Below are 17,337 nucleotides of genomic sequence, written 5' to 3' on the forward strand. Positions count from 1 at the left end.
TATCTAAAAAATATGACACAACGTGAGCACTATCATAGAAGGGTATTTAGGAGACGACAGGACTCATCATGGCCACCTCACAAGGATTTGCAAAGATCAAATGAGATGTGTGAAAGCATTCTGTAAGATAAAAAGTGCCTTTGAAATAAAGCTTTAATGACATAATTTTCAAACAAATTAATGTCTTTTAAAAGCAAAGAGGGTTAAAGCCTCAGAAAAGAAAACACCTCTTGAATACATACATGAGAACTGATACTTCACGTTTCAGAAGACTGCCTGCCTTTACGGTCTGTCTAGACAAGGTAAAGCACGGAGTGTACTCTGGTGACATCACACTCATCTAAACTCTCCCTTCGCAGCAGTGACAGCTGTTATTCTGTTCATCAGAAATAAAATCATAATACTGTCAACCAATCACAAATCAGATTTGGTTCCAAATACTTTTAACAAATGAACAAATGCTACAAGGTCCCAGACGAGGCATCATCGTGCCAACCAATAACTCTTCCAAAATCAGTGACTGAAGGGAAAGAGGGAGAGCTGCACTGGTTAACCCAAGAGGCCCAAAAATATGGTCAAAACAAGAAGCTATCACATGAAGACACACCATTCACAAATCTCATGGGGAAAAATCCCTCATTTTTAATCTTAATAGAGCCTCAGTTTAGCAACTGGTAACATTCCCAGCACTCAGTAAGAAACGGTCAAACTGACGGACTCCCCATGCTAACATTCCATGCGGGGACTGGTTACCGTGATCACAATGGTTAACCTCTGTGTGCATAAGTTAATGCCCAATGACATCACACTCACCTTGTAGTTCTGGTGAGACTCGAAGTTGGAGAGTGGAGTGTTGCATGCGGTGGAGAAGGGCATGACTTTCACGCCTCTGTACACAAGGCCCTTATCATAGAGCTGTTTGAAGACCCACCTAGCAAGTAAACAGTTTTACAATAATTACCCAACCAAAATTCTGCCTCCCCAAACTCAAACATTTACACCAGTCTGTCTACAGAGTTTCTATCAGCCAGTCGAAATATCACGTTTCTCAACTGGGGACTAGCTGGTAAATTACAAGAGTAGTCTGAGACATTACGCAGCCATTAAAAGTGCTAGTATCTGTTTACATGAAAAGATGTTCATGACTTGAGTGGGAAAAGTGATTCCATATTGTACAATGAGGTACTAGTTGTGGAAAACTATACATATCCATATACACACCTACATTTTTCAGATGCTGAAAAAGCAGACATTCACCAATATTAACTATGCTTGGGATTTCAGAGTATTTGCTTTTAATAGTTTTCTGGTACATTGCTTAAATTGTACTATCACGGGTAGTTTTACAAAGCAATTTAAAAAGAATAAACCATTGGGATTAGGATATCTCTCCTACAGTTGGGCAAAAACTTTTATTAAACACTTAACCATGTTGTTTTAAGCCAAATGCACCAAAATACTGAAATGTCATTGGTAACAGTTATTCCAGGGTCTCCTGTGGCAACTACTCACCTGTCCCACTTGGATGTCAGGATGCACTGGTGGGAACCCTTAATACTGCCTTTAGGTATAGTTTTTATAGTCCAATTCCTATGTGTTTGGTATAATAAATGAGTTAAACTCTTTGTCATTTGCTGAAGTACACTTTTATGAAAAACTGCATATTTTTCATGGTACTGCTTGGCTTTAAATAAAAATTAAAAAGTGATGTTTTATATCAAATTTCCCAAGCTTATTAATCTTTTTTATTGAGCCATAATTTACATGTAATATTATATTCAGACTTGATATTTATACACACTGCAAAATCACAGTAAATCCAGTTACTGTCCACCACTAAGGTTGCAACAATTTTATTTTTCTTATGATAAGAACTTTTAGTATTTATCATCTGGGCAACTTTTAAATATGCACTACAATATCACTGACAATCATCATGCTGTATGTTACATCTCCATGATTTATTTATTTTATAACTGGAAGTTTGTACCTCTTGACCCACTTTACACACCTTGCAACCCCTCTTCCCTCTGGCAACCACCATTTTGTTCTCTGTGTCTGTGAGTTTTGTTTTTCTAGATTCTACATCTAAGTGAAATCATATGGTATTTGTCTTTCTGACTTATGTCACTTAGCATAATACCCTCAAGGTCCTTCCATGTTGTCACAAATAGCAAGATTTACTCTTTTTTATGGTTGGGTAATATTCTATTTTTTACACACACACACACACACACACACACACCTCGCATCTTTTTTATCTCTTATTAATCAATGGACATGTAGGTTAACTCCATACCTTGGCTACTGTAAATAATGTGATGAACATAAGGACACATATCTCTTTTGAATTAACATTTTCTTTCTTTTTTTTTTTTTGGATACTCAGAAGTAGAATTGCTGCAACATGTGGTATTCTATTCTTAATTTTTTGAGGACACTCCATACTGTTTTCCATACTATCCATACCAATCTACATTTCCACAAACAACGCACGAAGATTCCCTTTTCTCCATATTTTTGCCGACATTTGTTATGTCTTGTCTTCTGGATACTAGCCATTCTGAGAGGGATAAGGTCGTATCTCATTGTGGCTCTGATTTGTATTTTCCAGATGATGAGGGATGCTGAGTATCTTTTCAGGTCTGCTGGCATCTGCATGTCTTCTTTGGGAAAAAAAATGTGTCTTCAGATCTTCTGCACATTTTTTTCCTTTTTTTTTTTTTTAATGTTTATTTTTGAGACAGAGGGAGACAGAGTGCGAATGGGGGAGGGGCAGAGAGAGAGGAAGACACAGAATCCGGAACAGGCTCCAGGCTCCGAGCTGTCAGCACAGAGCCTGATGCGGGGCGCGAACCCACAAACTGCAAGATCATGACCTGAGCCAGTCAGATGCTCAACTGACTGAGCCACCCAGGTGCCCCTGCACATTTTAAAATCAGATTTTCTTTTGCTCCTGAGTTGTAGGAGTTCTTTACATATTTTGGATATTAATCTCTTTACCAGATACACAATTTACAAATATTTTCTCCCATTCAATAGGTTGCCATTTCATTTTGTTGATGGCTTTTTTTTTTTTAATGTTTACTTATTTTTGAGAGAGAGAGAGCGTGAGCCAGGGAAGGGCAGAGATGGAGACAGAATTCAAAGCATGCTCCAGGCTCTGATCTGTCAGCACAGAGCCTGATGTGGGGCTTGAACCCACAAACTGTGAGATCATGACCTGAGCCAAAGTCAGACGCTTTGACTGAGGCAAACTGACTGAGACACCCAGGCGCCCTGATTGTTGATAGCTTCTTTTGCTGTGCAGAAACTCTTTAGTTTTATGTAACCCCGTTTGTTGATTTTTGCTTTTGCTACCATTCTTTTCGGGTCATATCTAAAAAAAAAAAGATCATTGCTAAGACAGATGTCAAGGAGCTTACTGCCTGTTTTCCTCTAGGAATTTTATGGTTTCAGGTCTTACATTCAAATCTTTATTCCATTTGATTTAATTTTTGTGTATGATGTAAGACACCGGACTAGAAACATTCTTTTGCATCTGGCTGTCCAGCTTTCCCAGCACCATTTATTGAAGAGACTGTCCGTTCTCCACTGTGTATTCTTGGCTCCTTATTATTAGCCACATTTAAGTGCTCAACAACCTTAATCCAGAGCATTAATAGTACCTTTTTTTTTCAGGTGTTTAACACAAATCCTGGTTCTTAGATGCTTCTCTAATCATGAGAATTCTAGATGCTCGGTGACCAGGAAGGCCCCTCTCCAAAGTCTCCAGCCTGTCAGAGAAAACTTGTAAGCTTCCAACTTTGGGTATACAGGCCTGGGGATGTGTCCACAGGGGCTTATCAGAGTCAGAGGGTCTGAAAACTACCCCAAAGCATCTAGCTCCTCAAAGGCAAAGGACTTGGGCCAAACATGTACAACAGATCTTGTCTAAGAGAAATGCAAGCAAGTAGACAGGAAGGCAGTTAACAGCCACGTGCGCCTACAACACAGCACAAAGAAAGTGCACTGTACAAAACAGCTTTGCAACTCACTGTCATTCTGTATAATTTAACAAAAGTTAAGACTTTCTCAAGGCCTGAAGTATGTACATAGAGCACTCTGCAATCATAATAATGATGCTTCTTTGCCCGTTAACGATATGCAATGATTCTTGTACTATCTATCCTGAGGTTCACCTAGTAAGACTTTGGCATCACAGCAGTTGTTTCGTAACAGTAATGAAAGAAAAAAAAAAAAAAAAAAAAGGAGCATTTATTTTGAAACAGCTATACAAGTGACTGCACTATACAACTTGTCTCAGTATAAAATTCAAAATACATAATCTCTTAAACTTCATTATTTAGAAAACAAAGACAAAAAACACTTCTGAAACTTAATTTTCCTTAAATTTGGTACTAATTTGGCAAAAACCTTTAACTGACATTAGGCCATTTATATTCTTTACCTGATTAGCATGAACAATTATGTGTTCTGATGAAAAATACTAACGTATTTGCTTACAGATCGCTGTTCAACTTGCTGGAACCATTATATACCACAGAATATATGCATATCCTATTACTTTAGTAGAATCCAAAATTTACTGAATTTAAAAACAATCTGGGGTGAGAGAGATAAACAGTTGGTGCACAGGATTTTTAGGGCAGTGAAAATCCTCTGTATGATTAATGGCTACAATGTCCACCAAGAGTAAACCCTAAACTACCAACTCTGGGTGATTATGATGATTATGATGTGTCAGTGTATGTTCATTAGAGGTAACAAATGTTATCACCTCTGGCGGGGACGTTGATAATGGGGAGGCTGTGCATGTGTGGGGGCACAGGGAATTCAGGAAATCTTTGTGCTTTCCTCTCAATTTTGCTGTGAACCTAAAAGTGCTCTAAAAAAATAAAATAAAATAATAAAGCTTTAAAAACAAAAACAAAAACAAATCCATCCCAAAGATTTTAGATAAATAATTATGAATCTGAAAAACTGATTCATGGTACATAATCTCTCCACTAAGCAATAAACAGAATATTCATTATATTTACAATTTCAAATAAACCTACCAGACAGATTCCATGAATTGTGGGTACAGAGTTTTGTAGTCATTGTCAAAGTCAATCCATCGGCCAAGTCTGGTAACAGTAGACTAAAAATACGAACATTAGAGTTATTAGACAATGATATTTTTTACTGCACTTCAATGTTATATTTCTATCATCACCACGCCCAGTGATTTTGGAAAAATAGAACAACCAATGTTTCAAGTAAATCTATGTAAGGTTAAGAACCAGTTTTCTTGGGGCGCCTGGGTGGCTCAGTCGGTTAAGCGTCTGACTTCGGCTCAGGTCATGATCTCGCGGCTCGTGAGTTCAAGCCCCGCGTCGGGCTCTGTGCTGACAGCTCAGAGCCTGGAGCCTGTTTCAGATTCTGTGTCTCCACATCTCTCTCCGACCCTCCCCCGTTCATGCTCTGTCTCTCTGTCTCAAAAATAAATAAACGTTAAAAAAAAAAAATTAAAAAAAAAAAAGAACCAGTTTTCTTGACATTCGTCCTATCTGCATATGATGTTATTTATAAACATTAATATTTCTTTATACAAGTCTACACAAACTACCATTCGGCAAATACCTCAGGTGTAATTGCTGCTGGCAAGAATCATCAATAGACGCTAAAATTCCTAAGCAAAAGTATAAGAAACAGGATATTTGCAAGATCTCCCCACAGCATACTTAATTATAAAGGAAAAGTTACAAATTAACAACAGAGAAACCTGACCTGTATTACTTTAGTGAACAAAATTAATGTCACCAATGAGACATCATATCAGCATCACAGGCCTCCTGACAATGACAGACCGAGAAGGGCATGATGTCACTTCTGAGAATTCTTGTCAAAAATGCATACATAACCTAAACTTAATCATGAGAAAACATCAGACTTTGGGGGACTTTCTGCAAAATAATCGGTCTATACTCTTTAAAAATGACAAGGCTGGGGTGCCTGTCTGGCTTAGTCGGTAGAGCATGCAACTCTTGATGTTGGGGTCATGAGTTGCACCCCCACAGTGGGTACAGAGATTAAATACATAAATAAACTTTTAAAAAGTTTTTTTAAAAAAACTGACAAGGTCATGAAAGACAAAGAAAGACTGAGGGAATCTTCCAGCTTAAGGAGAATAAGGAGGTATGACAACTAAAAGCAATGTGTATTCCTAGACAGGACCCTGGATCAGTAATAATTAATAGAACAACTAGTTAAATTTGAAAAAGGTCTATTATATTTTATCAGTGTTAATTTCTTGCTTTCGATAATTACATTATGATTATTGAAAGTGTTAGAATTTGAGAAGTAGAAAAGAGTATGAATTCTTCATAACTGTTTTTGCAATTTTTTGGTGTGAATTACTCAAAAATGAAATGTTAAAAAAAATTTTTTTTAAGGTAAAGAAAGTTACATGCATATTATACTCATTAGATTTTTCCCTTCTGGCAACGAAGCAAGAAAGTTTGACTGAATAAAGTTAGGTTAAAAAAATGATTTTTAATAAAAAAAAAATTACAAAATTAAAAAACAGGGGTGCCTGGGCAGCTAATTCGGTTAAGCGTCCGACTCAGCTCAGGTCATGACCTCACGGTTCATGGGTTCAAGCCCTGTGTTAGGCTCTGTGCTGACACCTCAAAGCCTGGAGCCTACTTTGGATTCTGTGTCTCCCTCTCTCTCTTGCTCCTCCCTCCCTCAAGCTCTGTCTCTCTCTCAAAAACAAATACACATTAAAAAAAACTTTTAATTAAAAAGTAAAAAAGTTAGGGTAGGAGAAAACGGAGGAGCTTTAATTTTCAGGGTGATGAAATCAGATTTTATTCACCAATCAAGAGAAGCTACTCAAAATGCTGAGCACGGAAGGGCACAATAGACCAATTAGGAGATGGTTACAGAAATGAAGGGGAGGGTGGGAGGGAGACCAGAGAGGGGCTGTAGGAATGAAATGACCAGACAAGAGACACTGAGCAAGAAAAACTTGACAAGGTTTGGCATCTGATTTGCTCACGAGCATCATGTGTGAAGCTCGGAAGATTGATATGGAATAGGGAATTCGGAACAAGAGCCAGTTTGAGAAGTCAAAGTGGTAAGACGGTGAGATGGAAAAAATACAAGTCAGACATATTTTTAAGTTACACAGACCACTAGCTGGAGAGCCAGGGAGGAGGGGGAGCTGAGGACCTCTGCTCCTCAGCCCTTGAGAATGAGAGAGACAGGAACTCTGCTAGCCCTTCACAGGACTTACTAACAGAAGCAATGGTAGGATGGGAGTCAAATTAATATAACAATGAGTCCAAATTTGCATTGTTTTTAACATCTGAATTTTTTTTACTGCAACATTCAAGTTAACCTATGCACTAGGACAGCCCAATTCCTGTCATACACAGTGAGCAGGTAGGAGATTAAATATGGAAGACCAATCGAGCACCCAGAAACCAGAAAAAGAGGGCTCCGTTTAGGCTGACAGCTTAATAGGCTTGTACGTGGAAGCTAAATACTTCTTTGGAGAGAACGATCAACCTTCTTATGTCACAACCTCACACAGATAGCCATACTTTTGGACGCATCTCATAAAAAGCACAAAAGGAGCATAAACCATATTAACTCCCATTTAAAAATTAAAGTTTTTGTTCATTCTACTGAAAACAACCCAACATACCTTCCACTCAGTGGAATATCTCATCACAATTGCTCGGCACTGATTGTTATACTCTACGATCCCCATTTTGGCTACATCCTCTGGTCCTCTGATCCCCAGTGTCTTATCAATTTCATATTCCTGAAAATTTGTGACAAGATTATTAACATCCTTGCCTATGAAACAGATTCAAGTCAGCAACTGTAGAACATAAAACAGTTTTAAAAAATATCAAGTCTCAAAAATCTACAGAGAAGATGAACTACAAATGGCACTGTAGAAACAAAGTACATTATAGGAAAAATTCATCATACTTGAACATATTATATGATGAAATCCAATGCTTATTAAAAAATCAGAACATTATAAGGCTGGTGACTCAAACATACCACAGGTAAGCCGTGACAATCCCATCCAAACCTTCTGTCAACGTGAAACCCACTCTGGTGAGCGTATCTGGTAACTATATCTTTAATTGTCCCTGCAAGTATATGTCCATAGTGAGGCAGTCCAGTTGCAAAAGGAGGCCCATCATAGAACGTAAATCTAACAGAGGTAATAAAAATGTGTTGTTACTTTAAGACAGCAAAAATTTAGGTCATTTTTGTATAGATAGGTCCTATCACAATAGAATCCTCAGGGAGAAGAAAAGCAGCAAGACCAGAAAATTCACAGACATATATGGTTAGAGATTTACTGCAAGTCCTGCCTTCATAAAAACTAGTTACAGTGGAGCTGAGTGACCTCCATCAGACTATCCACACTTCGTTTATTAGCCATGACTAAGGCAAGTCATTCATCCCGATCCTGATTTACCTCATCAGTAAAACAGGGCAACATCTATCGCATAAAGTTTTTGAATACAGGAGATAGACGATGAAAACAGTAAAGAAAGGACTGGTTTTCAGGTGAATGGGGACTAGAGGCAGGAAATACTCCAACAGGAAGCTAAGACTAAGTGTTTAAATGAAGGTGGTAATAATGAGAAAAGTGGAAAGGAAGAGGGTGACACATAAACTCTATTTAGAAAACCTCTTAAAGAAACGGAATCCACCCTGATATTTAAAAACTCATCCATTCACCGTGTACCTACTGCTGAAAGCACCCACTATATACAGAGCTAGGGGACTGGAACACAAAGATGAATGAAGAGTTTCTGCTTTCATGGAACTCAGTCTAAAAAAATGACTACTCTTAAAGACTCTACCAAAGAAATTCACATACTTTGGCTTGTGTTTTGACTGCTTTAAGCATTCCTGAAAACAATTAAATTCGGACCAGAACTGCAAGATTTTTTCTTCTTCAGCAGGAAAATTGATGTTTTCTGGAACTTGCTGAACCATTTTGTTGCTGCAAGAGAAATTAAAATTTTTTTCTCAACAGAGAATTCTAGGAATAACAGAGTAGCATATATTAAAATGTGTATACATATTACTATCATCACACTACATGACACTTAAAAAAGCATTATAGCTTTCTAAAATTAAAGTTCACCCTTTTAAAGTATACAATTCAGTGGTCTGTAGCATATTCACAGGTTGTGCAACCATCAGCATGTCTAATTCCAGAACAACTTCATTACCACCCACCCCTTGCAAAAACCTGTAGACGTTAGTAGTCACGCTCCATTCCCTCCTTCTCAGCCCCTTGGCAACCATTAACCTGCTTCCTGTCCTATGAGTTTTCCAATTCAGGACATTTCATATAAATGGAATCACGTGTCTGGCTTCTGATAATTGTGTGTGTGTGTGTGTGTGTGTTTAATGTTTATTTATTTTTGAGACAGAGGCAGAGCATGAACGGAGGTGGGTCAGAGAGAGAGGGAGACACAGCATCCAAAACAGGCTCCAGGCTCTGAACTGTCAGCACAGAGCCTGACACAGGGCTCAAACCCACGGACCGCGAGATCATGACCTGAGCCGAAGTCGGACGCTTAACCAACTGAGCCACCCAGGCACCCCCTGAGAATTGTTTTCAAAGTTCATCCATGCTGTAACACATCTTCAAACTTCATTACTTTTGATGGCCAAGTAAATATTTCATTGTATCGATACGTCACAGCTTATCCATTCATTAGTTCATGGACATTAGGGATGTTTCCAATTTCTGGCTAATATGAGCAATCCTGCTATGAACATTCATCTGTAAGTTATCATGTGGGCATATGTTTTCAGTTCTCTTGGGTAAATATATCCAGTAGTAGAATTGCTGGATCATATAGTAACTGTGTTTAACTTCTGGGAAACTACCAAAAAGTTTTCTAAAGCTGCTGCCTCATTTTATGTTCTCCCAGGAGTGAATAAGTATTCCAGGTTTTCTACATCCTCACTCCTTATTGTCCATTTTTGGATTACAGGAAATCCTAATGGATATGAAGTAGTATCTCATTATGGGTTTGATTTGCATTTCCCTAATGATTAGTTGAGCACATTTTCATGTGCTTAGGCAATATTTGTATCTTATCTGGAGAAATTTCCATTCATCCTTTGTCCAATATTTAAGATGAGTTGTCTTTTTAATTGTTGAGCTCTAAGAGTTCTTTATATATTTTAGATACAAGTCCCTTATTAGTTATAGAATCTGCAAATATTTTCTTTATCCTGGGGGTTGTCTTTTTATATTCTTCATGTTAGTTGCTAAAGCACAAACAGTTTTAAAATGTTTAAAAATGTTATTTACTGTGTGTGTGTGTGAGTGAGAGTGAGAGAGTGAGAGAGTGAGAGTGAGAGTGAGAGTGAGAGAGAGAGAGAGAGAGAGAGAGAGAGGAGGGCAGAGAGAAAGGGAGACAGAGAATCCCAAGCAGGCTCTGCACTACTCGGGGCTTGAACTCAAACCATGAGATGCTGACCTGAGCCGAGATCAAGAGTCAGACACTTAACCAACTGAGCCACCCAGGTGCCCCATTTATTTTTAAAAAATATTTATTTATTTTGAGAGTGAGCGCATGTGGGGGAGGGACGGAGGGAGGGAGACAATCCCAACCATCAGAGACAGATGCGGGGCTCAGGGACCATCACATCATGACCTGAGCCAAAATCAAGAGTGGGACGCTTAAGTGACTGTGCCACCCAGGTGTCCCTCATTTATTTTTGAGATGCAATGCTGTGTTTGAGTTTTATATAGGAAAAAAATAAGGAAAGAACAGGTGGGCCATTTAATGAATCCAAGCATCCATTTCTGACGAGGTGTGACATTAAATGGTATTAAATCGATGTTGGATGGCAGTTTGGATCTCTGGATCTTGTTACAATGTCTGGCCTTTCATGGATAGAAAGTGTGTTTGTGCACTTCTTGATTTATTAGGGGTCCTTCTGGTTCAGGACTACCTTATTGGAGGCCAACTGAAACTTTTTTTTTTTTTTTTAATTTTTTTTTTCAACGTTTTTAATTTATTTTTGGGACAGAGAGAGACAGAGCATGAACGGGGGAGGGGCAGAGAGAGAGGGAGACACAGAATCGGAAACAGGCTCCAGGCTCCGAGCCATCAGCCCAGAGCCTGACGCGGGGCTCGAACTCACGGACCGCGAGATCGTGACCTGGCTGAAGTCGGACGCTCAACCGACTGCGCCACCCAGGCGCCCCAAGGCCAACTGAAACTTAAGGGGTTACATTTGAAGATTAACAGATGTCTAGCCAACACATTAATTTCTGTCACTTCTAATGCTCCTCAAGGCTGCTTCTATAATCGCCAGCATCTATGGGAGCTGAATATGCAGACTTGCCAGCCCCACCTTGGTGGCAGGAGTCAGAACTTGCATTTTAACAAGATCCCAGGGGATTGACCTGCACATCAAAGTCTGAGTCACTACTCTTGAACTGTTTTAACCATTATTCAGGAATATCTACCTGAAGTTTTTTATTTTATTTTCTTGAGAAAATAATATTTAAGCTTCCTGTGAAAATGCTCCTAACTTCTATAAAACTTTCTTGGGAGCTTCGACTCAAGGTAATGGCACTGGTTAGCCACGAAGAGCCATGTATCAGTGACCGGGCTATGGTGGCTGCTGAGGAGAAACAGCCCCCATGCATAAATCACAGGATTGCTGTGGCCCCTCACATCCACTGGAGAGCTGTACCTGCAAACAGCATCCAGTAACCACAGGGCCTGGGGTGTGGGGAGCAGAAAGAGGAGGGGAGATTCATCACCAGGTCATGCTAAGGGAAGGAATATCCTCTTCCTCTCTCTGACCATAACCCTTGCCCTCCAATCTTCTGTATTCCAGACTCCCTCAGACCTCTTTAGTGGCAACTTCCTGTTCAGAAACGTCTATATACCCTCCTTGACCTTTACTGATGTTTACCTCAATAGACCTTAGAAATGCACACAAAAATATTTTTGTTTAAAATAAACATCATGCTCTTCCTTGCCACGCCTGCTCCAGTCTTTAATTCGAATGCACGAGTAGTCCCACTGTTCCCTCCCACTACCTGAATATTTTTTAATTTTATTTTTTATTCTTTAAAATTTACATCCAAATTAGTTAGCATATAGTGCAACGATGATTTCAGGGGTAGATTCCTTAGTGCCCCTGACCCATTTAGCCCATCCCCCTCCCACAACCCCTCCAGCAACCCTCAGTTTGTTCTCCATATTTATGAGTCTCTCCTGTTTTGTCCCCCTCCCTGTTTTTATATTACTTTTGTTTCCGTTCCCTTATGTTCATCTGTTTTCGCTCTTAAAATCCTCATGAGTGAAGTCATATGGTTTTTGTCTTTCTCCGACTAATTTCACTTAGCATAATACCCTGCAGTTCCATCCATGTATTTGCAAATGGCAAGATTTCATTCTTTTTCACTGCCGAGTAATACTCCAGTGTGTGTGTGTGTGTGTGTGTGTGTGTGGCACATCTTCTTTACCCATTCATCCATCAATGGACATTTGGGCTCCTTCCATCCTTTGGCTATTGTTGACAGTGCTGCTATAAACATGGGGGTGCACGTGTCCCTTCGAAACAGCACACCTGTATCCCGTGGATAAATGCCTAGTAGTGCAATTGCTGGGTCGTAGGGCAGTTCTATTTTTAGTTTTTTGAGGACCCTCCATACTGTTTTCCAGAGTGGCTGCACCAGCGTGCATTCCCATCACTACCTGAAATTTCTAAGTCCCCCACTTGATAGGACCAGATAATCTCCACATCCAACTGGCCACCAAAGTTCTGTGAATCAGACCTCTAAGTCTATTTCTGTTCTTTTTTCTGTCCTCCCAGGTCTTCACAGTATGTTACTAAAGTCAAATTTAATCCCAGACGTGTGTCTAACTCTGGCCCTTTCTCAGTTTGGTCATATCCTATTAACGTATACCCCAGATATACTTACACAAATGTACAAAATATGTACAAAAATATTAACTTCAGCACTGTTCCCATAAATCCCTGAAAACAATTTAAATACCCACGAGTAATTAAGTGACTAAATTATGGTACATCACTACCAAGCAGGCATTAAAAATAATCATATTTTGGGGCACCCCCGTGTCTCAGTCACTTGAGCATCTGACTTTGGCTCAAGTCAGGATGTCACGGTTTTTGAGTTCGGGTCCCCCATCAGGCTCGCTGCTTCAGATCCTCTGTTCCCCCTCTCTCCGCCCCTCCTCCTCTCACTCTGTCTCAAAAATAAACATTTAAAAAAGTAATCATAACACACCAAATACTGCCAAATGTTGAGAAAGAGCAAAGCAAATCACCATTCTAGTAATTTATACTATGTGCATCCGCATTTTCAAGAGACTTAAAAATACACACATGTAAATAAAGTCTATGTGGAAGCAATTCTGTATTTGAACTTAGAAGGCTGCCACCAAACTAACCTACAGCCACCATCGAGTAGGGTTAGGAGGGGGAAGGCATGAAAGAACACATTTCTATTTATTACTTCCTCCCGCTTTTTTGGTATGTATTAACTTTATCACAAAAACGTTGAAAATAAAGAGAAAAATAAACACTGTACCTGACATACCACCTTCCTAAGGAAGAAGCTCTGAAAATACCACTTTCGTATTAACCTTAAATCCAATGACTCCCCCACCCCCCCCCATATTCCGTGCAGACTTTTCAAGGGGGCAGTGCAGGCCACCTTCCCCCCGAAATGCCACCTCTCCTCCTGACTTTCCCTTTTACACAGAGCCTCCCGGGCACGGCTTTCCTGCTACTCTGTCCGCAGCCTCCAGCACCGCTTGCTAAGTAACGTGCTTTCCTCTCGAAGGCGCTCACTGACCCCCCCCCCACCCCCCCACCTGTTCCCACGCCTGTGCTGCCTGTAGACGCGTCTCCCAGTCCCTGGTCACACCCCCGTGCCACCTGCATGACCCATCTCCCCGACCTTGTTCCCGTGACCTCGCACGTGGGACGCGCTCCAACCCGCCCGTCTGAAGCAAGCACGCGGTCCGCATCCTCAGTCTCCACCCACGACCCTCCTCCCACCTGCCTTTTCAGTCGGCCCTCCTGCACGCGACGACAGTCGTGGCGCCACCGCTGGGTATGTGAGCTTTGAGAAAAGGGACTCGACCTCACACCTCCAGCGTGTCGCCTGTAAAGTACAGGTCACAAACCGCACAACGCTAACTTAACACCAGCTGGAATACTGGGTATCACGTGTCCGCTTTGGGAGCTACTAGGACTTCCTGCCCGCAAATCCCATCCCACCGTCCCTGCCGGTCGGCGACACTCTATCTGCTCCCTTCGCTTCCCTGTGCTCCACTCTTCAATCACTTACACAGAGAACATGCTGTCCGCCATTTTACCGGTACTTTGCAAAACTTAAGACGCTACCAGAAATCCTCAATTACTGTGCCTCCGGTTTCATCCCTCCTCATCCTCCTGCAAAACCTGAAGCCTAAAACCAGCCCTCACCCCCATCCCCTAACAAAAACCCAGTTCCCTCCGGACTCGGTTCCAGCACCGCTTCCTTCGAGAAGCGAACCACGAACTCCTCAGACCGGAGGCCGGTCCCCTCGCACCTGTCCCTCACGCGGGAACCGCAGGGACCCACCCCCTGAAGGAGCACGCGCTTTCGGACTGTACCGTACACTCCGGACTCGCTCCCCTCCGGCTCCTGCTCACCCTCAGGGCTGCAAACCCACCGCAGCTCCTCACGCTCCCCTTCTCGCAGCTACAGACCCCGCGGAAAACGGCCTTCCTCTCCCCGCTCCCAGGGGCACCGGCCACTACCCGACTGCGGGACGCCGTGCTTACTCCCCTCGAGCCCCAGGGCCCTGGCAGCAGACTCTCCTCCCCGCGGGCCTACGACTAGATCGGTGCCTTCGAACGCCCCGCTCCTCAAGTCGTCTCGCCCACCCCCCGAATTTCCCTAGCCGACTGCCACACCAAATTCTCGCAACCACCCCACGGGGCCAGCAGGCTAGGCGGGGACACCCGGGCGACCCCGCGGGCAGGCCGGTGGGTAGGGGAGAGAGACGAATAATCCGGGGTGACCCCGAGGGCGATGACGGCGGGGGACGAGTACCCTGAGGCGACCCCGCAAGCAGGACAGGGGTACCTGGGGCGACCCCACAAGCAGGATGGGCGGGGGAGGGGTGCGATGGGAAGGTAACCAGTGTCGATCCCACGGGCAGAGCGGGGTACGTGGAGCGACCCCGCGGGCAGGACGACGGTACCCTGGGCAAACCCGCAGGTAGGGCGGGGTAACCTGGGGCGACCCTGCGGGCAGGGCGGGGGTACCTGAAGGGCCCGCGAGCAGGCGCGCCACGGAAGGAGCCGCGTCCACGCCGCAGCCCGGCGTCCAGAGGTGATGCAACGCTCTGACAGCGCCGGTCTACACCGGCCAATTAGCGCGCGCCGCCCGACACCCACTAACAAGTAGGACGCCGATTGGCCGCGCGGGCCCCGACCACGCCCACTCGGGCGTGCGCGGCGTGCGCGCTGGGAAGGCGGCTGCGCGACCCCGCACAATGGAAGCCTCCAGCCACTTGGGCCGCTGTGGTGATTGCACCCTGATGGTGGGGCCCGGGGTGGGGACAGGGGGCAGCGAGGGGGGACTGATGTTGTGCCTGGTGACCGCGCGTCTTACACAGGTGTACCCGCTTGTCAGGGTTCAGCTGGCTGTGCGCGGGACGCCTGTGCATTTCCCCACTCGCAACTCGGGCGCGGTGACGGCGGCCTCGGGAATTCCGCCTTGGGGCCTTGTCGCTGGGGACCCCCGCGGGAGCCAGTGTCGTGGAGGGTGACCGCCGCAGGAGTCCGTGTCTTGGACACCCGCGCCAGGTCACCCCGGGGTTGGCGAGACTGCAGTCCCGGGCCCCACGCCAGGCTCGCTGACACGTACACTGGATGCGGGGCCCGGAGTGTGCATTTACCCTGGGCCGGACGCTGACGCCTCCGGGTACCCGGATTCCTGCCTGCCCAGGTCGTATCTGGGAGCGGCTGAGGTGTCGGCGGTCAGGGGGACCTCAAGGAGCCCGCCCCTGCGTGCGCCTTTTCCAGAGTTTTGGTTTCAGTGCAGAAGTTCTGCTAAACGGGCACAGGGAAACCGGTCGCAAAACAAGGGTGGAAATGCCTGGTAACCCGCTTTAAAGTTAGTACTGTGTTAACGTTTCCTGTAATGAAAACAAAGCTTACTTGCTTTGTCATCTGCTCACTTATAATGTATTATCACTGCTGTGGGTCTGCCTGGCACGTTCTGGATCCGCTGGTTAAAAACCAAAGGGAGTGTGGAGCCGTGCAAAGGGCAGCAGACAGCAGGCTTTGGCACCAGAGGCTGTGAAGGGAATTTTATTTTTATTTTTTTTTTTTTAAACGTTTTTTTTTTTTTTTTTTTTTTTATTTTTGGGACAGAGAGAGACAGAGCATGAACGGGGGAGGGGCAGAGAGAGAGGGAGACACAGAATCAGAAACAGGCTCCAGGCTCCGAGCCATCAGCCCAGAGCCTGACGCGGGGCTCGAACTCACGGACCGCGAGATCGTGACCTGGCTGAAGTCGGACGCTTAACCGACTGCGCCACCCAGGCGCCCCGGGAATTTTAGGCCTTACAAAGTCAGACTAATTCTGTATGTAACTGCTTATTGTGTCCATTAGAAGAACAAAAGGAAAAAAAAAAAAAAAAAAAAAGATCTGGCTGAGACTGTATAGAAAGCATGGTAAATTTAAGAACATTTTGATAGTTTGTGTAAACATTTGTTTAGTAGTCTACTTATCTAAAAGTGTCATGGACTAGAGTAAGGGGGTTTAATTTCCTTGCTGAAAGGGTTAACTCCAGTCAGGAACTCCGGTTACTCCAGTAACTACTCCAGTAAGGTGTTTCCTCAGCTTATTAACTACAAGTATTTGGAACCTGTGTTTTGCATGTGCCAAGTTTGCTACCTTGTCTGTCCAGATTAGAGCCAGAAAGAAGGCTTTTAGATAAATGTGTCCAGGAAAAAAGGTGGGGTGACAGGTTTGATTATTTAAATCTTGGATTGAGAAAACATCTTATGGTACTGTTGGAAGGTATAAGACTGAAAGTCTTAGTCTTCCTAGTTCAACTACAAAGAAGTTGAACAAGTAGAAAAAAAGATTGTAGAAAAACAAATTACACTACTTGGATCAGAGTTGAATCCTCACTTGTTAGAGCAGAAGTCAATGCATAGTGTCTAACACTGAAAATCAAGAAATAATAGCATCAGCACGTTGGAGACATGGAGGGAAGTATCAGGACACGTGAAATTGTT

General features: G+C 43.1%; 1 protein-coding gene and 1 non-coding gene across 6 annotated transcripts in view; both read right to left on the reverse strand.

Moving 5' to 3' along the window:
* Nucleotides 1-15,456, reverse strand: part of IARS1 (isoleucyl-tRNA synthetase 1) — a 67,129-nt gene extending 51,673 nt beyond the window's left edge. For 3 of the 5 annotated variants that reach the window (XM_049634683.1, XM_049634598.1, XM_049634924.1), the window contains exons 1-6: nt 15,352-15,456; nt 8,900-9,025; nt 8,065-8,221; nt 7,697-7,816; nt 5,061-5,143; nt 814-931 (exon numbers count right to left, since the gene is read on the reverse strand). In XM_049634683.1, coding sequence (XP_049490640.1) covers nt 814-931; nt 5,061-5,143; nt 7,697-7,816; nt 8,065-8,221; nt 8,900-9,018 — 597 coding nt within the window. In that variant the 5' untranslated portion in view covers nt 9,019-9,025; nt 15,352-15,456. Of the gene's footprint in view, nt 1-813; nt 932-5,060; nt 5,144-5,772; nt 5,838-7,696; nt 7,817-8,064; nt 8,222-8,899; nt 9,026-15,351 lie in introns of those variants that run through there. The other 2 variants (XM_049634756.1, XM_049634837.1) reach the window with 2 other exon arrangements.
* Nucleotides 11,649-11,780, reverse strand: LOC125928183 (small nucleolar RNA SNORA84). The gene has a single exon (XR_007459587.1). It is a non-coding gene; the product is annotated as a small nucleolar RNA SNORA84 (small nucleolar RNA).
* Nucleotides 15,457-17,337: the final 1,881 nt, after the last annotated feature.

The sequence above is a fragment of the Panthera uncia genome, chromosome D4, assembly GCF_023721935.1.
Source record: "Panthera uncia isolate 11264 chromosome D4, Puncia_PCG_1.0, whole genome shotgun sequence".
Classification (NCBI taxonomy): domain Eukaryota; kingdom Metazoa; phylum Chordata; class Mammalia; order Carnivora; family Felidae; genus Panthera; species Panthera uncia.